The 21884-nt window shown below is 40.7% G+C and overlaps 1 protein-coding gene across 4 annotated transcripts in view; it reads right to left on the reverse strand.

Annotated features, from left to right (window-relative positions):
* Positions 1 to 21884, reverse strand: part of ZNRF3 (zinc and ring finger 3) — a 158682-nt gene that overhangs the window by 64348 nt on the left and 72450 nt on the right. For 3 of the 4 annotated variants that reach the window (XM_077160652.1, XM_077160651.1, XM_077160655.1), the window contains exon 2: positions 646 to 771. In XM_077160652.1, the coding sequence (XP_077016767.1) occupies positions 646 to 771 (126 nt within the window). Of the gene's footprint in view, positions 1 to 645; positions 772 to 1725; positions 2090 to 21884 lie in introns of those variants that run through there. The other variant, XM_077160654.1, reaches the window with a different exon arrangement.

Consider the following 21884-nt stretch of genomic DNA (forward strand, 5'->3'; position numbering starts at 1 on the left):
ATTTTAGTTATCCCACTTGATGTGAATATTCTTATGTTTTGCTATACAATTATGAACGTGTTTGAATAATGAGTGCTAATAAACCAGACCCCGGGGGGTTACTTATATGCTTTATATATATACTTTATATAATATATATAACTTTATACATATACAAATATACTTTTTATATAAGTATATATATATAATATGCTTTTAAAAATATGTCATATATATTTATATATACTTTTTATATTATTTTATTTACACATACACACACACATATATACACACTCCACTTTACCTTTCTAAATTCCAAAAGATCTGAACCATCTGCCCTCAAGGGTGTCAGGTAAGGTTTTGGGAATCTCTATCATCAACTCTATTTCACAGAGGAAGAAAATGAGACTCCTTGAGAGGAAACAAAGTGTCTAATGTCACAAAGCAGAGATGTGGTAGAACCAACTCAAACCAGCAATCTCCTTCAGAGTCCATGCTTGGAAGCACCACCGTGGGCAGCCTCAAGAGATACCTTAGTCCTCCAGCTAGGAAAGGAGCACTGTGCCAGCACAGCTCTTCTCCACAACCTAACATCTCAAGACCTGGGAAATGAGGGAGGGGAGCACACTGATTGATTTGGAGTGACTTGGAGGGCCTAGTGCTTACCTTTCCCAGGACAGTGAGGCATGGTTTTGGGTCCAATTCTGGCTGTTCCAGCTTCACCACTCCTACCCAGCCATATTCATACAAGTCCTCTTCGTCATTGTTATTACACAGGCCCAGTGGGTGCATCTAGGAACCAAAATGGAAAGGAAACTTCAATATACAGGTTGCAAATTTGCTTGACACTTACTGTGCATAAAATTTTAAAAAGTCTGTGCAGTTTTTCAACTTTATAGAGAATCATTTTCAGCACAATATGCTGAGCACTGGAGAACAGACAACAGAGCCACTATAAATAATGTCCTATGGATGCTTTCTCACTGCTAATGTATGCAGTGGTCACCCAAGGTGGATACCACTCAACGGAATGTTGGGAAAGAAAACAGCCCAACTCCCATATAAACTCCAACCGCAATTGCTGTGAAATGCCATAAATTTAACATTAAGCACTAATAACAGATGAGACTAGCTTGACTAGTATTCAAGACTGTTCGGCTTCTCAATCTTAATGACACATCTACTTCAACTTATGTGAAAGGACCTAGAAACATGTTCAGAATTTTATGGAGAAACCATGTGAAAATACTACAGAATCACCAATATAATTGAAAGGTTGTTTAAAAGTTCGTTTCCTCTGGTTACTGGGAATCAGACGAAATTCTTGGAGGTCTTTTCAAACTTGGCAAAGCACAAAATCAAAGAGAAGTAGAGGAGCATGGTCAAATTTTTGCTAGTAAAACCACAGTCAGTGGAGGTCTGAAAACCAGAACAATTCTAAGGTTTGCCTTCATAGTTCTTTTTGTCAAGTCATATCATGCTCTGGAATCCCTAATAACAATCTGAGAACAGGAAATCCTTGCGAATCAAAGTAACTTATCAAGAACTTGATGAGCCTAGAACTTTCTTTCTTTTCTTTTTTTTTTTCCACCCGCCCCCCCCCACACACTTCTTTTCTTTTTTTAATGGAAGAACTATGTCTTTTGATTTATGGCATGTTAGAGACATAAGAGACCTGAGAACCCATTTTGCTTGTAAACAGAATAATGTCGACTTCTTAATCCCCAGAATCTGTGAATGTATTACCTTACATGGCCAAAGGAAAACAGATGCAGTTCAGTTTGAGATGGGAGATGGTACTAATTAATCCGGGTGGCCCAATGTAATCACAATGGTCCTTAGGGAAAGGGGTGGGGGAGGCAGGAGAGACACAGAGCAGAGACGTGACAATACAAACAGAGGTCGGAGTGAGGGCTTTGAAGATGGACGAAGGAGCCATGGAAAACACGTGGAAACAGCGGAAAAGAAAAGAAAATGGATTCTCCCCTAAAGCTTCCAGAACGAACACACCACCACATTTCAGACTTCTGAGCTCTGGAACTGTAAGATAATAAATTTGTGTGGCTTTAGGCCACTAAATTTGTGGTAGTTTGTTACAGCAGCAACAAGAAACTAACAGATCTACCTTGTTCCCACTCTTTTTACAGACGACAGAAGAGAAGTTTAAAGTAATGGCTTTTCCAAGACAACATGGCAGCAAGTGGCATACCCAGAGGCGACCTGACCCTTGGACTCGCAGTCAGTGCCTGTCTCACTCTATTTGCTCGTTTTATTGTCCCTTCTTCCAAGAGCTGATCATCTGATTGAGGAGAAAAGATTAAGTGATGAAAGCTTTAGGAAAAAAATGTTTGCAGCCCTAAATTCTGTGGTGTGAGTGCAAATGAGTTTAGCATGGGCAGTGAGTTGCTACAGTGTTTGGGAAGGTTTTTTGTGTAACTGCTGGGCCTTGAGTGGCACTTTGAAGGAAGAGTTACACAAGTCAGGGCGAAAAAAGAGAGTGTAGTTAGTCTACCCCCAGGGAGGAGGCATAAGGGCTTGAGGAAAGCAAGAGATGCGAGTGCAGAAGAGTGAGACCTAGTCTGATTGGTAAGAAGAGTCACAGGCTATACCAAGAAGGAAAGAGAAGGGTTTGAAAACCAGAAAGTAGTTTGGACACCAAAACGTTCTTAGGTGGAAGAATGGCACGATGAAAACAGTTATTTTTGGCAGAGTTATACCGCTCATGCCAGCTGTATACCTCAACTTAAGAGACAGAAAAAGCAGAATGGTGCCACCTAGGAACAAGAGCTCCTCCGCAATTCGGTGCAACAACAAGAAAGGGGGTACAGAAGCCCATAAGGCAGGTAAGGGGTCACCACTGACAGGATGCCACTAGGGGCTACCAGCACATCTTTAGAGTGGGGGTGGCAGGTTCAAAGTAGTTCATCTAGACCTCATCTGAGTGACAGAAAACCCACCCCCTGGAAATTTCAAGCCATGGATGAGAGAGCCCTGGGTTGTGCAATTTTGCGTGAGTCACTGGGCTCAAAGAGTTTGTGGGGAAAAAAATCAATGAAGACTCTGCAGTGCAGTGAACAGCATAACCTTCCCTACAGGATGGCCTGGAGGGTGAGTCCACTCAAGGATTAAATGATGAGCAGCCCGAAACCTGAGACCCACAACCAGGGAGAGGATGACTGAGGATGATGAGCTAACTGCTACAAGAGTTCTGTCAGCCTGACCCCCAAGAAGGGACTCACAGCCGGGCTCAAACTGGCACAGCTCAAGTTATTTTCCTGAAGTCCTAAGTCAAGTCATCTCAGTGGCAACCACATTACTGATCCTTTTCAACAGTAGCCCATGACATTTTTAATCTAGTCATGCAACCTGGCAATTTCCTGGTGGCTAGCTGTTTCTTTGGTACCTACGCATGAATGGGATTTGGCAATGACAAAGAGTTGTGTTGGAGGAGCAAAGGTATTGGCCAGGTCTAAAACCTAGAATCTACATCAAAGTTTAACTAAAGAAATAAGCCACACACAAAAGATCACAAATCCATAGAGACAGAAAGTAGATTGGTAGCTGCCAGGGGCTGAAGGAGGGATAAATGGGGTGCAATTGCTTAAGGAGTATGGGGTTTCCCTTTGAATGATGAAATGTTCTGGAACTAGACAGTGGTGATGGCTGCACAATACTGGGAACATACTAAAGGTCACTGGATTGTATAACTTAAAATGGTTAAAATGGAGAATTTTATGCTATGTGAATTTCACCACACTAAAACCAAACAAGATTTTACTAAGTTTACTCAGAAATTATTCAGAACTTGCCTAGCGCTGCCCTAAGCTAATACAGGGATCTACAAGTGGAGAACAATGTAGCTTAAGCCAATGACAGCAGACCTCCTGGAAACCGGGTTGCACAGAATACTAGCTCTTCCAGATGAAAAACAAGTTTCCTATAAAAGTAAGTAACATTGAAAAACATTTTATAGGGTTCAGGACATTTGTAAGTTAAAGATCTGTTGAGGGCTGTTGTATTTGAAATAAAAAAGGGGGGGTGTTTAACCTTTACTAAAACCAGCACTTCCTTGACTAAAAGCTCATTTTGCATTTTAATACAATCACACTGTGTCAATGAACACACCTTTGGAGAGCAGGTGAGGCTGGGAGGGTGGGCGGCGTGTGGGGGGAGAGAGAGCGCGGATCGGAGGTTAGCCCTACCCCACTGCTCCACAGGCAAACAGTGGGGAGCCCAGAGCAGAGGGCCAGAGGGACAGCGGGTGGAGAGCCATGCCCCAAGGTACTCAGAAATCTCATATGTCAGCTGCAAACACACCAACTGGCCCTCAGGTCTGCTGCACTTGCAGCAGGCTGGGCCCTTTTCTTTGCTCATCTGGCCCACACCCCAACTTTCCTCCAAGACTCCCTTATCAAAGCTTCCTCTCTCCCTGGATTGACTGATGCTGAAAACATCAGCCCTGTCAAGGGTGTCGACATCTGAACAGGGATCAAAACCAAAAGAAATTTTTCTAACACGCCGGAGGGTGTGATCAGTTGGTATGAGTTGTTTATTTTGCTGAGGAGGATAAAGAGGCCACCCAAACCACATCTCCAAGTGTCGAAAATTTACCTACATCTCTGCCACCTTCCCAGCTCTGATGAACCTGCTATTCTCTTGAGTTCCTTATTCCAGTTTACATTTCCAGGTGCCCAAAGTCTTGGTCCTGTCCATTCAATCTCAGCCCCATCTCTCAAGTGCAACTCGGCTCGTCAACCCCTTTGCCTCTGCTCAGATTCAGTCTCCATCGTCTTATATTTCATGACTGTATCAGCTTCCTGAAATGCCTGCCACCCCAGGTCCCCAACCATTTGTACCCCATAGGTTCTCTTTTCCCAACAGCTCCAAGTTAAGAGCTGCAAGTTAAGAGGAGAGGGAGTAGTTTATAGGAAAGCCCAAGTAATCATAACATGAAAATAATCATGAGTGAACTGACCTGTCTCAAAGGATGGAGCATTCTAGGCAAAGGCCCACAATGCTGATGAACACCACAACTCTGGGCAAGGTGACTAAGGGGAGGGCTTTCCCATTTATTGAGCATCTACTATGTTACTATGCCTATGTTTTGTTTTAATGTCATTTAATTCTTACAGCCAGTCTGGCTAATTGTTAAGATATCAGACAACACAGAGAGCAGACATGCAAATCAGGTCAAAGCAGAATTGCAAATTGGCAACAGGTAGAATTTAACGGTGTCTGTGAAACTTATTAGCCAATGGCTGGATTCAACTCAAAGCCAATGGTAAACACTTTAGTTATAAAGATCAAAGAGAAATCCACACAGGCTCAGGCGCTTCCAAAGAGAAAGACCAAAAGATTAAAAGTGAAAGTTCTCCAATGCTGATGAAGTCAAACATGAAGTAAATGATGTCATATCCATACTTTCATACAATTTTGTTGAAAATATCACAACAGTGCCCACAATGGGCACTTTCAGAAATAAGTACAAAGCTGCATGATCATCTACTTATTAAAATAAAAACCTATTATTTTCAGTTTCATTTTTCAAAATGAAGCTCCAATGAAACTTTTCTTCCCACTATTTACTAAGAAATGTTAGCCTTCAATTTTAAAAGATTCCAAGGTCCTGTTCTGGATGACAATCATCTCTGGAGAAAGAGGAGCTCCTACATATGAAATGCATATATTCTCCCAGAAGGTTCATTAGGCATTAAGCCACCACATAAAAACCAGACTTCTTAATTCATACATGTTGACACCAGTCAGTGACATATAGCCAATGTCTACATATAAGACCTGTGTGCACTTCTGAGCACTTAATCATTCAAAATTAGTCTTAGGATATCATCAGTGTACAATGTTCAAACAAGTTAACCTAGAATTTAACATGGCCCATAGGCATTTAAGAATTATAGGTGTTTCTGAGTCTCTTTTCTTAAAGTGTTTGTATGTGTAGGATTTATTTAATCAGATGTTTGAAATTTTAAGTTTTTCCCTTAATAGTTTTAAGAAGGTTAATAATGACTAAATCATGTATAGGAACTCTGGGATATCAAAAATAACTGCTAATGAAAACATTAGGGAAAAAATCAAATAGGGACTTGGAAACCTAGAAATGAAACTTGACAAAGACAAAACTAGACAGAGAACACTGAAGAAAGGGAAGGATGGCTTGAAACAAGAAGATAAGTAAAACTCTTGGGATGAAGCCCCAGAAGAATCTGATGCAAATAATTAATAAGCTACAATTAAAATGTAAGGATATAACAGAGTTATGTCATGTGTTATTACTTTGGTCTTATATTATTAGAACAGTAACTGTGGGATGCTCAGCATGTAGCTTAGGCCAAATGAAGGAAAAATGTCCAGTTAATCCGTTATCAGGTGGTGTGACATCATCGTTGTGAAGCTGATGCTTTCTTCCTCCTGATTTTGTCCTAGGATGTTTTGAGAGCAAAAGAATGGGAGAGGGCAGGCCACGGTGGCTCAGCAGGTAGAGTGTTTGCCTGCCACGCTGGAGACCCAGGTTCGATTCCTGGTGCCTGCCCATGCAAAAAATAAAAACAAAAAAAATGGGACTTTGGAGTCTTGCAGCCTTGTGTTTAAACCTCATTCCTGCCTCTTAAGAGGCACATCACTTTGGGCAGATGACTCAATTTCTATAAACCTCGATTTTCTCATCTGTAAAGCAGAAACAATAAGCATCTACCCTAAAGGACCATGCAAGGATTAAATGAGATAAAATCCATTAACATAGCAACATAGTAGAGGCTGGATAAATGGGAAAACTCACTCCTTTACTTTCCCCAGATCTGTCACGTTGTGTACACTGTATGCCTTGCTTAAAATATTCTATCCTTCAAGATCAGCTTAAATGTCCCCTCCTCCAAGAAGGTATCCCAAATGTACCCATACAGCTAGTTGCTCCCACCTTTACATTCTCAAATGCTCTGCGTGGTGGTTATCACTGTCCTTCAGTCTCCCCTTATATATGGTGGGCACCTGCTTCTAGGACAGTGCCCCCCCCCCCGCCCCGCCTCCAACTTCCAGTCCTCCACCTCCTCACCCGCCAAGCCTCTATCCAACACGTGCTCAATAAATAACTGTTAGCTGGACAGATGGCCTTGACCTGAAGACAAGCCAGCTGCCATGCCTCTGCTTTGTGTTTTGGGTAAACCATTTGGGTCTCTGCTTGGCTACGAGTCAAAGAGGTCAGGACTTAATCAAATTACTGACTGAATGTAAAAAGACCCAGCTTTGACACTCACTGATTGCCGAGTAAACAAAGACATTCCCAGGACATGCAAAAAAATTTACCAGCAATGGCGTAGGAGCCAAGGTTGCTCCTTCTTGATCCTGCTCTGGAACCAAAGCAACCCAGGCATCTAATACCTTTTACATGCAGAGAACACTGCTGCCCTTCACTTCGCCTGTCTTTTAACAGTGCTCTAAGAGCAGTGGAAAGGGAAGAAGGTAAAGGATGTCCTCCCCAGACAGAACAAGTCTTATATTTTTATATATTTCCCATATATGGCTTAGGGAAGCTGTTCTCAGCTCTAAGAAACCAAGGGAGTAATCCAAGGAAGAAGCAGACGAGGGATGCAGGGCACAGAAGAGAGTTAAAGGGAATCCCCAGGGCAGCGGGGATGGGAAATCTTGGTTGCTCTGCAACAAGTTTGGGATGCAACGGATCCAGACTGGACCAGAGGATGGAGGCTTCAGGAGGATCTAGAACATGTACACACCACCACCACCACCACAACCTGAATGGGTGTGCCGACAGTGAAGAAAGTTTTACAGTTTCTGAACAAGGACATGAGAATGATAGTCCTATAGCAAATAAAGTAATATGGGTGGGGGAAAGACAATTATTAGCACCAGAGAAATAAAAATGTTACACAAGAAAGTAAACCATAATCAGAGTACATGCATGGCCTAGCTCAGAGCACTGACTGACTTCATACTGTAAATCCTGATCTAAACAAAAACCATAATAAAATTATTTGAGAAGAATATAGGGAGGAGGGCATGTATGTGGGGTGGGAGAAGGGGAGAGATGTAAAAGAACAAAAGCTTCATCTTCAAAAAATAATTTTGAAACATTAAAAATATGAAGTAGCAGTATAAGCATGTTATTTAGAAAAGAGAGGTGGAAACCCCTAAAGAACTAAAAACAGTTGCCCCCAGAATGACAAAGTGTAGATCAGTAGAATGCTTTCTTAATTATAAACTATGAAATACTCTGCCTTTTAGTGCACATAAAACTGCAGTACTTGGATTAAATAAATTTAATGTCCCTGGTTTTTAGAGATGCATACAGAAGCATGCAAAGTACTCTAAAATACTTCAGCAATGTTGTTTTGCTAGTTCTTTTCCTAAATCGATGCAAATATACTAAGAAATGATGATCATGCATCTATGTGATGATGTTAAGAATTACTGATTGCATATGTAGAATGGAATGATTTCTAAATGTTGTGTTAATCTCTTTTTTTTCTTTAATTAATAAAAAAAATACTTCAGCAAAATCGACAAAGCAAATATGGCAAAAAATCTAGAATTTTTTTTATACGAGTGGAAGTCATTATACAAGTCTAATTTTATGGGTTTGAAAATTTTCATAATATATATTTTTAATTTTCAAAAAAAAAAAAAAAAAAGAACGAACTTGCTTACATAGAAAGTAGCTAAACTGCTGAGGTTGAAGACTGGCTGATCTTCTACCTAGTTTTTCCATAAAGCCCTTTGCCAACCTAGACCTCCTCCAGGTTCCAAAGCATGTAAGTTTGCCAGCACCCACATCATGCTGCTGCTGGAAACCTGCCTCCACTCTTAGTGAGTGGAACCGCATTCTAGTCCATAGAGACTGGCAAGTATATTTACATAAAAATCACTGTTTATTGAGAGCTATCGATTCTACCTTTAAGATCTTCCTCAAATCTACTCTCCATCTCCACTATTACCATTTAAGTCCAGATCATGGTCTTCCAACTGATCTCCCACTTCTGCTCTTGGGTCTTTCAATCCAATCTCCAGCCAGCAGCCAGGGCAAGCTGCTGAGAACTGAATCTCATAAGGGTACTCTTATGGAAAACCTTGAGGGCTGCCACCGCACTGATTAAATGCCTGAGCAGAGTCGTCTGGTCTGGTCTGGGTTTGGGCCCTTCAGGGACGGGCACTCAGGCCTCCCTCTGCTTTGCTCCTGATGCTTCAGCCTCCTTCTGGTCCTCCTCCAGTTTCTTTAACCCCCAGAGCTCTGTCCAGCATGCCTTCCCTACTGCCTGGATTGCTTTTCCCATCCACTTCTGTAAAAAGAGCTCTTTCCCATCCTTTGGAGCTCTGCTCAAAGGTCCCCTCCTCAGAAATACTGCCATGGCTCTCTTAGCAAAAGAGACTTCCCGTCCCCTCTGCCTATCCCCATTCTCTTTCTCAGACCATAGCTCGTTTCCTTCACACCACTGCAGACAATCTGTCGTGATTTTGTCTTTTTTTCTTCTTCTGTCTTACGTGTTTTTTTAGGGGGTCAATATCCCCTAATAGAACTCAGCAGGCCAGTTCTTCTCATCAACATTTCCCTAACACTTAAGAACAATGCCTTGCACATAAGCCCTCAAACATTTGCTGAATGAGGCAATCAAGTTACAAATAAAAAATGTAATTACGCACTTAAGTATAGTAAGCCTGGTCTTTAGGGTCCCAATGCACAGACATAATCACATCACCATGAATTTTATGCTAGTGGCTTCTGCACTGCTGGATGTAAGTCTCTTTCTCCAGGTGTTTCAGCAAATTTTATGGGTCTTCTTCACTGGAAAAGGCAGGGAAGCATTTTATTAGGCCAAGGAGCGACCAGACAGGCTCCCTGCAAAAGTGGACACTTGTAGGAACAGTCTGTCTGGGATGGCTGTTCTGGGATTGATTCAGGACCCAGGCTGGGGAGAGTACAGATGGGATGACTCAGGGAGACCCAGGGTATACTAAACCAGTTGCCTTCACCATCTGACAACCAAAAATAACTGCCGGGTGGCACCAGACTATGACATGAAGTTGAATATTACCAAAACGGAAGACAATAAACAATGTGACTGTTCAGAGAAGCCAATTTCCTTCAAGAAACAGAGCCTATAACTTCTAGAAGAGGTTGCATTTCCTACTTGCATTTCCAAATAAGGAGACGCTAAGGCAGAAACTGGTAACAACAAGCAATGTATACTCCTAACCATCTTCAGTGTCAGCTTCAAACTGCTGGCTTCATGCTGAAATATGAAGACATAGCTTCTTCAAATTTTCAGAGTACAACCAGGTTAACCGTCATGGTTTCATGGTTTTTTAACTGACAAAGGATCTATGGGAATTCCTAAGCTAAAAGACTTTGTCAGACAGGTTAAATATCTGGAAAAACAGAACTATTTTCCCCTGAGTATGGTACGTCAAGCCAAGCTTTGAAACCAAGACTAGGTCTTTCAGAAGCTTTCAGTACAAAATCCTTGAGATATACTGCTGCACTTTTCACATGTCGGAAAGGGCAAAGCTGAAACCAGGGCTGGATGGTGCTTTTATCCAAGGTTACAATATCTCTATGCTTTGCTGAAGGTTTAAAATAGCTTCAAAAGTGCCGCCTGCTTCTAAGTGGGTTACTGTTACACAGGAGCCAAATACTAAACTAATAGGAGGACGAGACATTTCACTTGGTAATATTATCTCATCAAAAAATTCCTGGGGATTTAAAAGGGAAACTTCCTTCCTTTTGTCCTTTTGCTGTTGTCAGCCAGGGTAGGGTGTCGCTATGGTACAGGGTTTCACATGAAAGGACCTCAGACCTTTTCTTTAAAGTTGCCACTGCTTGAATCAAGGCATATAACTTATGTGAAGGAATGGAAAAGGACAGCTCCACCCATTTTTCTCTTGAATCATAAGGATTATTTTTTCTCTTCTAGGTACAAAGAAACCGACAACTCTTTTGCTCTTTGAACAAACAGCCTAAACATTTTTTCTGGCCATAGAATTCAAAAGTACTTGAATACAGTTTTCCCCTTGTTGTCATAGTAACAGGCAACTGTAATGGGGACGGAAACTGCCCCAGACACAGAACAGTTGCTGGCTATTGCTACTGTCTGCCTGAGACATCCTACCGGGAATCTTCGGAGGATTAAACCAGCACTTCTGTGCTGAGGGCTCTGGTTTCTAGCACATTATGAACAGGCTCTTATCCTACGTGGTTATTCTGTACCAAAAAGTCAACTGAGATATTGCCTGTCAGAACCCAGGGGAAAGTAGCAAGTATTTCAAAACTGACCTTCTCACATGAACATCTCCCAGCCCCTGCTGGAATTTCATTTTATCCTAATCATGTTGAAACTTAGGTATGGCTCATTTCTGACTTCACTGACCTCTACTTAGAACTTCCATTTCTGGTACCAAATAGGTAAGGGGCTGTGTCACAAGTTAATTTTTTTTTTAAGTAGCATATAAGCTATAGAAAAAGGCCCGAGAAATATTAAGTTAAAGCAATTCTATCTGTAAAGTTGGAAGTATTTCAAAATAAAAATGTGGTGTTCTTTTTTTTTTTTTTGGAAAAAAAAAATCAAATTCATTCTTAAAGTGACTCAGATGACAGGTATCATTCCCTACATAAAAAATTACCAACATGACTTCAAATCTCAAGGCAACTTAATGAAAGACACTTGATTGTTCTCACTACAAAAAGGTGTTTATACACTAAAGTGTTATTAAAATTAAGAGAAAGGTTGGGGTGGGGGAGAAAAAGTGGAATTCTCATTCTCCCTGATTTAAAAAGAATATTATATGGTGAAATATATTGCTATGGACATTCTTTGTATGTGTGTGTTCCAATAAAATTTTGCTGATAAAAATTTTATTAATAAGCTGAATTTGGATGTGAGTTCTAGTTTGTTAACTAGTTAAGTAGAACTGCTCTACAATGTTTTTCTTTCTTTCTTTCTTTTATTGTATAATATAACATATATTCAAAGCAAAGAAATAAAAAAGCAATTGTTTTCAAAGCACACTTCAACAAGTAGTTATAGGACAGATCCCAGTTTGTCATGGGCTGCTACGGACATTCTTGTATAAGTTTTTGTGTGAACAATGTTTTCATTTTCTTAGGTATATCCCTAGGACTGGGACCATTGTGGTGCCTGGCAACTATGCTTAACTTTCTGAGGAACTATATCTACATCATGATGTAGGGCTGGAATTGGAAAAATAAAACAAATGGAAAATAAATTCTAAAAATACATTCAAATTTTTTATAAGACCTTAATATGACAAAAACCAAGAGTAACACAAGGGTGCAATAAAGCAATCAGTAATAAATTCTGTTGGGACAGATGGACAGCAATGTAGAAAAAGTTTAGTTTGGCCGTCCATAAATTATTCTGAGATGATAAGGCAACACGAGTTAAGGTACTTCCATTAGGACAATTAACAAACTAGAAAACAACCAAGGGGCCGGAAGTAGAAATGTACTCCCAAAACTTCTTCTTGATGAGTAGTAACTGAGCAAAACTACAACAGAATAGAATAAAATGACAGAGTTTTAGGGACATGTATAAATAGCTTGTAGTAAGAAAACAGAAAAGCCATCAGTTTTGCTGGTCATTAATGTGACAGCAAAATCAACAAACAACTGCAAAGCCCCACTGAGGCAGGGCTGTATGGAAAGAGGTAAATACACCCCAGTCACACTGCAAATTGGCTCAATTTGGGGAGAAGCAGCTGGCAATATTTCAACAGCTCAAGCTACTTATTTCCTTTCCCCAAAAATTCCATTTTCAGAAAAGATCCCAAGGAAGTGATCTAAAAGGAAAGAAGTCCTTTCATATGATGAAATTTTAAAGCAGCCCTTCTCCAAACCATGACAAATTAGAATAAATGTCCCCTAAAGAGTATACAGTCAAGTAAAACAACGTGCATAATTTATAGGGTACCATAGAAGAGAGGATGAAGGTAGCATGGTACAAAAAGGATATATGAAATCTTAAGAAAAGTTTATGTATAAAGCAACTGTTTAAAAATAATATCTGCAGCTGGATGAAAACTGGAAGGAACAAAATGAAAAAAATGTGGATGGGTTAGAGAATAAGGATAGTCAAGAGGATTTTTCTTTTTTGGATTTCTAGTATTCATTCAAATCAACATTTGCTGAGCACAGACCCTTTGATGGACCTGGGGCCAGAAAAGCAAACTCAGCCCTGGGCCCTCCCTTACTATAATGTTGCTTGATTGACCAGTAGCTTAAAAGAAATTCTAAAACATGTCCGTATACACTGATAAGACAGGTAACTCAAATTTTACCAGGGTCTGGCCCTGTAAAGCAGCTCTATGTGTAACTCAATAACAAAAACAAATGGCAGTAGGACCCAACATCCACTGTCAAACAGTTATACTCCTGTCCCACAACAAATACACAGCCTCAATGGGATCAGCCAGCATTGTGAGATCACAGCCAAGAAATCTGTCTGTATAAGCTAGAGAGCCAGGCATACAGGTAGGGTACGACAAGCGTACATTAATTACCAAGGAAATAGGCAGGCAGCAGAGGCTTGACAAGAGAAACATACCAGGAAGGCATTACAAGTATCAAAAAAAGAATCAAAGATGCTATTCTAATCAGTGATGACCACATTTTACCTCTGGTTATCCTGAAATGTCTGAGCTTGCTGGAGAGGACTACCTGACCATAGAAACACATTATGAGGTTACATAATTCCATTTATTTTCTTCTATGCATACAAACCAAACAGACAAAAACATGCAAAACAAAAACAAAACTAAAAACCCTTTCACCCTATGACTGAAAATATACATCCTCAAATATTATAAAGATAATAACTCCTGAGACTAGGGAAATGTCTTACAAAGGACAACGGGATGGATGCAATAAACCTGGTTTGCTGTGATCCTGAGTAGTTTTCTGAATGCAACAGAACGTATTACTTCCCAATCAAGAGTCCAAGTTCCATTTTACTCAGAAAGTCTCTGTAATTGGAAAAACATAGAAGCGAAAATGGGATGAATAATCCAACATTAGTGGAGCAACTGCTCTGAGAAGGGGACTTTACTAGTGTTAAGAGCAGGCCCTTTGGTGCCTGGCCTAAGAGCTGAGCCTGTCATTCTATGCTGACCCCACTAGGGAGCTGTGATGATGCCACACTCTGATGATGGGTGTTGAGGTACCCTGGCCAAGGTGGGAACTAGTACTGCCAACTAACTTCTGCTGGACTTTGGAGGAGTCGTACAACCTCTGAGCCTTGTTTGCCAATTGGAAGGACAGTAATAATGCTACCTATTCTGCATATTTTCCTGAAGATTAGAAGCAAAGCAGGTTGTTGTGACTGGCACACAGAAAGCCTTTAAAAAATAATGAGGCAATAGACATAACACCAGAAGCACAAGCAACCAAAGGAAAAAATAGACACACTTGACTTCATCAACTTTTGTACTGCAAAGAACACCATCAAGAAAGGGAAAAGACAATCCATAGAATGGAAGAAAATATGTACAAATGATGTATCTCATTTAAAAAAAACCTTGTAGAATCATATAGAATTCTCTTAACTCAAAAATCAAAACACAAATAACCTAATTTTAAAAATGTGCAAAGGATCTGAACAGATACCTCATCAAAAAAGAAATGCAAATAGCTAATAAGCACATAAAAAGATGCTCAACATCATTAGCTATTAGGGAAATGTGAATCAATACCAAAATGAGATACTACTTCATACCCATTAGGATGGCTATAACCAAAAAGATAATAATAAATGCTACTGAGGATACAGAGAAATTGGAACCTTCGTAACACTGCTGGCAGGAAGGTAAAATGGTGCGACCACTTTGGAAAACTATCTGACTGTTCCTTAAAAGCTTAAAATAGCATGACCATACGACCCAGCAATTTCACTCCTAGGTGTATATACCCAAAAGAAACGAAAATACATATCCACACAAAGACCTGTACATGAATGCTCATAGTAGCACTATTTGTAAGTTAAAAAAGTAGAAACAACTCAATGTTTATCAACTGATGAATAATAGGTAATATATTTATAATAGAATGATCAGCCCTGAAAACATTAGGCTAAATGAAAGAATCTAGTCATAAAAGACCGCATATTGTAAGATTCCATTTATACAAAGTGTCTAGTATAGGCAAATCTACAGACAGAAGACTGAGGTGGGGGAAAGAGGAGTGCTCCTGGATATGGAGTTTCTTTGGGGGATGACGAAAATGTTCTAAAATTGACTGTGGTGAGACAATCATACAATTCTGCGGATATATTAAAAACCATTTAATTAAATACTTTATATAAGTGAATTGTATAGTATGTGGATAATATCACAACAAAGCTGTTAATTTCAAACTATGCTAATAAAGAGTAAGGGAAAGAAAAGGAAAAAAAAGTGGGGCAAGACTCTAATTACCATTACTAGCATGGTATGATGAAAAGAGCATAGCAGAGCTCCACTACTCCAGGTTATTATTTTATGTCCCCAAGATTCAGCTTCCTCATCCATAAAACAGATGGCACATGGTTCCACCTGAGATGGCACAAGTAAATGTATTTAATAAATAAGGAATTCAAGGTTGAGGGGAAAAGGGGACAGATTAGGGCCTACTACATAAGAGGGAAACAAGTTCTAGCCAGGATCTCAATATTACCCCATACAGAATGAGAACCAAGGGCAGCCTCATAGGAGGATGGATGAAAGGGGAGTGGGATTGAACTGGAATCAAGCAGGGAACCCAACACAAAGAATTCAGAGACACCAGGATGCCAGGATATCAGTGATGAATCAAAAGTGGTCAAAAGTCCAGGGAAGGAAGAGGATGTTTTTAGGATCCCTGAGGACTCACTAGCCATGCCCACAGGCTGCAGATTCACCCCATGTCCCTGCTTTTCTGTAATTGCTCTGGTGAGTTTCCAAACCAAGGGAATGAGCCAAGAGTGCTTCAGGAAGTGACACTTGATGAAAACTGCTTGATTAAAATATTCCTGTGTAGTCTGTTAGCAGCGAAGAAGGAGGGGACAGGGAGGGAGCAAACCACAGGCTCCAGCTTTAAAAGCAATAAATTATATGCTGGGCTTTGCCACCCTGTATGACCTTGGGCAAGTCGCCTAAGGGCCTCATTCTCTCTGATCCTGAGAGCAAGGGGAATGCCTGCCACCTGCCTACCCCATGGGGGTTTGGAGAGGATTAATGAGATAATGTCTGAGCAGTGCTTCAGGCTCCTTGGAGACAGCCACTATATATCAGGAATTATTAGCACAAGCTAGGACAGTTTCTTGCCCATTCCTCACCTCATTAAGCTACCTATACTTTATTACGTCTGCTATAAAAGTTCTTGCTCAAAGAGTGGACTGAGGAAGTTCATAACCCAGGCTGGGTCTGCCTTGGTCTGACTTGTTAAAATCACTCCCTAAACCCACATTCATCAGTGATAGGGTACCTTAAAATTTTAGCACTGTGCCCAGCACTTGATATTAGACATGGAAAAAAAAAAGCCTTCTGAACTTTTAAATTCAGACCGTGGGCTTTGTGTTACAACTCCTCACCCCCAACATTCTAGGGCACTAGGGGAGAGACTGCCAGGTTGTGGGAGGATGGGGAGGTGGGGGTTGCAGAGATCTGGTTGACAAGAGACTCTAGAAGTGATGGGTAAATAAGCCAGACATAAAAGGACAATATTGAATGATCTCAATGATACGAAATAATGAGAATAAGCAAACTCATAGAATCAGAATCTAGCATACAGGTCACCAGGAGCTGGATTGAGGGTAGAGAACAGGGAGCTAATGTGTACAGAATTTCTATTTAAATTTTGGTCATAGTACCTCAATATTGTAAGTGCAAGTAACAATACTGAATTGTACATTTGAATGTAGTTAAAAGAGAAAATTTTAGGTCGTATAATATTACTAGAATAAAAAATTAAAAGATAAAACATAGGACTGTAGAAGTGATGGATGAGGCAGTCTGCCAGGAGACAGACTATTCAGCCAGTTCACAGCTAAGGAGAACAAAATGAGTTTCATGAGCCCCTCTGCCTCAACAGGTCAAAGGCCCAAAATTAGGAATATGTAAGTAACCACAATACATTCAGCTAAATGCTGAAATAAGAAAAGACAGAAACGGCAATGAAAATGAAAATGCAAAATTCAGGATGGTGGTTACATTTTGCAGGAAGAGAGAGGGAAATGTAGTCATTCCTTAGGCCAGTTTGTGAATGCCCAAATATTTGATATAGTATTGTTTAAAACCCCAAACCGTTGACTTTCTTCTTTTTTTTCTTTTTTTTGCATGGGCAGGCACTGGGAATTGAACTTGGGTCTCCAGTACGGTAGGCAAGAACTCTACCTGCTGAGCCACCATGGCCCGCCCCTTTGACTTCTTCGTGTGTGTGTTTAAATATTTTTAATGACAAATGTTCACATACATACAGTCCATACATGGTATACAATCAATGGCTCACAATGTCATCACATACTTGTGTATTCACCACTACGATCATTTTTAGAACACTTACATCACTTCAGAAAAATAAAAAGAAAAAACTCATACATCCCATACCCCTTATCCCTCTTTCTCACTGACCATAGTATTTCAATCTACCCAATTTATTTTACCCCTCACCACCACCCCCATTATTTATTTTTTATCCATATTTCTCACCTGCCATGACAGAGATCCAGGTTTGATTCCTGGTGCCTGCCCATGCCAAAAAAAAAAAAAAACAAAAAACAAGGCTCCTGGAACACAGCTCAAGTTTCAGGTACTTCCCTCCAGCCACTCCAATAAACCATAAACTAAAAAGGGATATCTATATAATGCATAAGAATACCTTCCAGGATAACCTCTTGACTCTGTTTGAAATCTCTCAGCCACTGAAACTTTATTTTGCCTCAATTTATCTCTTCTCTTTTGGTCAAGAAGGCTTTCTCAATCCCATGATGCTGGTCCCTGACTTCTTAAGCAAGCATAAATGTGATGACTTTATTACATTATAAATCCACCGTAGCATCCCCATCTCAAACATACTTTACCCACTCCACAAATCAGTAATCTTCCTAACATGTCTCCTGTCGGTGATACAGTCAGGTACTTTCAGGTATTTCCCGCTAGATATTCAGTTTCCCAAAGCCCTGGCTGGCAAAAGCCTGGTTTCCACCTCTATAAAGGTCTAGGGTGCTTGCCTAATTCAAAGGGAAAAATGTAAAAATTTAAATATTTGAAACCAGTGATGCACCAAAACATGCTTGAAGAAAACAAGACAGGCAAACTTCCAAACTCTTATCAGTTTTCCCAATCTGAAGAAAAAACAAATATGTAATAGCAAATAGTAAATAAGTGTACTAATTTGATCTAGCAATGTGTCAATAAAAGAAATAGTTTTGTTTTAACTGGGAGATGGCCAAAGAATTAAGAGAAAACCTCAAGTATTTGGTTAGTCTGTTGGTTGGGACTGCAGGGTAACTGGCCAATACTTCTAGCTCCTTCATTGGGACGCAGCCGAGCCACAGCCAGAAGCTACAGGACCATTTACAGCCCAGGCATAAAACATGATCAGCCACAAGCCCCAGCAAGAGATCTTTAACTTATAGTGTAGTGTAGAGAACTAACTCTAAGTCACTCAGACAGTCTGCTCAGCTGACTTACTATTCCGTGAAGAGGTGTTAGAGTGTAGGCTCCTGTGCCAGTCTGAAGCTATGGACCCCAGAAAAGTCATGTTTTAATCCTGATCCAATCTGGCAGGGCAGTGTTTCTTTTAATCCTGATTGAATACCGTAGAGTGGAAACTTTTAATTAGCTTCTCTCCATAGACAGATGTGATGTGCCCAATTGTGGGTGTGACCTTTTGATTAGATGGAGATGTGACTCCACCCATTCAAGGTGGGTCTTGATTAATTCATTGGAGTCTTTTAAAAGGGGAAATATTTTGAAGAAACCTCAGGGCAGATGCAGACACTTAGGAAACAGTTGCTTCAGAGCTGACAGAGCCAACATGAGAAGAAACACATTTGGATTTGCAGGGCCCAGCAGACGTCGCCGTGTGCTCATGAGATATTAAGTAAGCCAGAACCCAGAGTTGAGTCCTGAAGGAATTAAGTGAAGGCCCACGGATGTCAGCCCCGTGCCTTCCCAGCTGACAGAGGTGTTTGGGGCAGCATCAGCCTTTCTTGAGTGAAGAGAACCTCTTGTTGGTGCCTTAGTTTGGACATTTTCTTAGCACTAGAATTGTACACTTGTAACTTATTAAATTCCCTTTTTTAAAAGCCGTTCCGTTTCTGGTATATTGCATTCCAGAAGCTTAACAAACTAATAAAGATCTGAGTCAAGTCTGACTCCCACCTCATTCTCTTACAACTGTAGCTGTGAGCACATCACTTAGACCCTCGGAACCTTGTGGTTCTTCATCTAGAAAGCGGGGTGGGGGGTGGGGGGGGCTGTCAGACAGACGTGGCCACTCCTACGTAAGTTCCCCTTCCTCCTCCACGAGACTTGATATGTGGCCTCCTAAGACCAAACCTTTCAAGTAGGTCCTAAGCATGACCTACTGCTTTAGCATTTGGGATTAAGGTTTGAGATGAAGTGGTGCTATGGATAGAAAAGAACCTCTTTCACAGGTCGTCTTATCTTTTTGTGGTATTTAAGACTTTGCTTTATCCCTGTTTTTTGCTATTTCACTGCCGCATGTCTGGGGGAGTGGGGGTGGATTTGTGGGTTTATTTTAATTTATCTCAGCAAGGAAAGGACTCTGTTCATAGTTTGGACCTGAAAACTGATGTCTTATTTCACTGCTGGAAAATTTTTCTCAGCCTTCATTTCTCCGAAGGATGCTCGTCTGCTACTGCCTCTACTCTCTTCTTCAGGAACATCTATCAGAAGGTCTGTCCTCCAAATCACTAATCTACTAAGACAATTTTTTTTTAAACTCCTCCACAGCTGTATACTGGGTAAATTCCTCAGCATGTCTTCCAACGCACTAGCTACATCTTTGCCCGGTTTGGAGTTTTGCTTATTAAGATATAAATTTCAATGCTCATTTTTCATTTCTAGCATTTCTACATTAGTCTAATATCCACTTATTAATGCTTTCTTTCTGCTTAGTTTGTTTTGTAATTCCTTATTCTTTCTTACAGACAGCCGTAATTCCTTTGTTCATTTCTGATAATCCTAAAATTGTTGTCAGACTGCTCTAATTTCATTTAATCTTGAACAAATTAATCTCTCCATTGCTGATTTTATTTGGTATTTTTCTAAGAGTTAGTTTTCCTTAGGTATTTTGGAATTCTGGTTTGTGAATTTTTGGAGTCAGAGTTAGTTTGGGGTGGGTGGGGTGGTGTTTATTCTCTGCAATCTCTTTTCTCCTCCACCAACGGTGGTTTTGTGGCTACTTTTAAGCCTGAGACAGATCTCTTATTGACAGATCAGACCCCCAGGCCACAGTGCCACCAGTCAACTTTCGTCACCAAGTGGCCTTGGCCTACATGCCGGCGGCAAGGTTGCATTTGTTTCCTCCCACAGGCCTAGCTTCACCCTGAATGGTAATTGTCATAGATTTTTTTAGCCTCCTTTCATAGATGAAACAGTCCAACCCAGACCTTGGTTTTAAGCAGTGAGTCTGGCTCCAGTCCCCTCCCCACAGGGGCTACTTTTAGCTCCCACTGCCCCACCAGAGTAGAGCTGTTAGCACTACCTCCTACTCACAGACTCAAAGCTCAGCAGGTTTGTGGCTTCAGCATCAATCTTTGCTTTGTTTCTGTTCTATTTTTTTTCAATAGATATATTTATATTGTTTTTGAGCATAATCACATCTTTAATTGTGTTTTTATATTTGGTTTTGGAATTGGGGGGGGGGGAAGGAGGACTAATTCAAAATTAAACTTAACCACTGCGCCAAAGGTGATATTTAAGCACAGACTTCTAAAGGAGGTAAGAGGGAAAGCCTTGTCTAGGGGAAGAATATTCCATGCAGAGGGAGTAATAGTGCAAAAAACCTGAGGCAGAATCATACTTGGCATTTATAAAAAACAGGAAGGAGGCCAGTATGGCTAGAAGAGAGTAAGCAAGGGGAAGAGAGGCAGTAGAAAGAGGGAGAGGGTTTCGGAAGGTTAAACCATGAAGGATTTTATAGGCCTTCGTAAGAGAGCTGGGAAGTCACCAGTAAATTCTGAGCAGAGCGGTAACATGGTGTGACAAGTGTTTTAGTGGGATTGCTCTGGCTGCTATATTTGAGAAAAGACTGGGAACGGAGGGGGGAGAGTGAGAAATGGGAGGATGGGCAAAAAGAATCCAGTTAGGAGGCTTTTACAATAATCCAGAGGAGAAATGGTGTGGCTTGGAACAGGTGGGAAGCTGTAGAAGTGGTGGGAAGCAGTCCAGTTCTGAATATATTCTGAATGTAGAGCTAGCAGGATTTGATGATGGACTGGATGTGGGTGGGGGAGAAAGAAAGAAGTCAAGGAACACTCCAAGGGTAGAGGTACAACCAAATGAGATGAGGAAAAATGAAGGAATAGGTTGGTTTGGGGGGCAGCTCAGTTTGTAATGCTAAAATGAAGATTAGTCCTTCCTCCCTGACTGCAAGAATACAAAACTTGGGCGGGCCACAGTGGTTCAGCAGGCAGAGTTCTCAATTCCTGGTCCCGGCCCATGCAAAAAACAAGCAAACTAACAAACATAAACACACATAAAAAAAACCTTACGAAGACTCAAAAGGAAACTGAGGACTATTATCCAGAATACAGAAAGAACTCTTAAAAACTCAATAATAAGAACACAACCTGATTTTAAAAATGGGTTAAAGACCTCTTCTCCTACATGGGACATGACATTCAGGGGTGAAGGCCTCGCTGACAACATGGGACATGACTCCCAGC

The sequence above is a fragment of the Tamandua tetradactyla genome, chromosome 5, assembly GCF_023851605.1.
Source record: "Tamandua tetradactyla isolate mTamTet1 chromosome 5, mTamTet1.pri, whole genome shotgun sequence".
Classification (NCBI taxonomy): domain Eukaryota; kingdom Metazoa; phylum Chordata; class Mammalia; order Pilosa; family Myrmecophagidae; genus Tamandua; species Tamandua tetradactyla.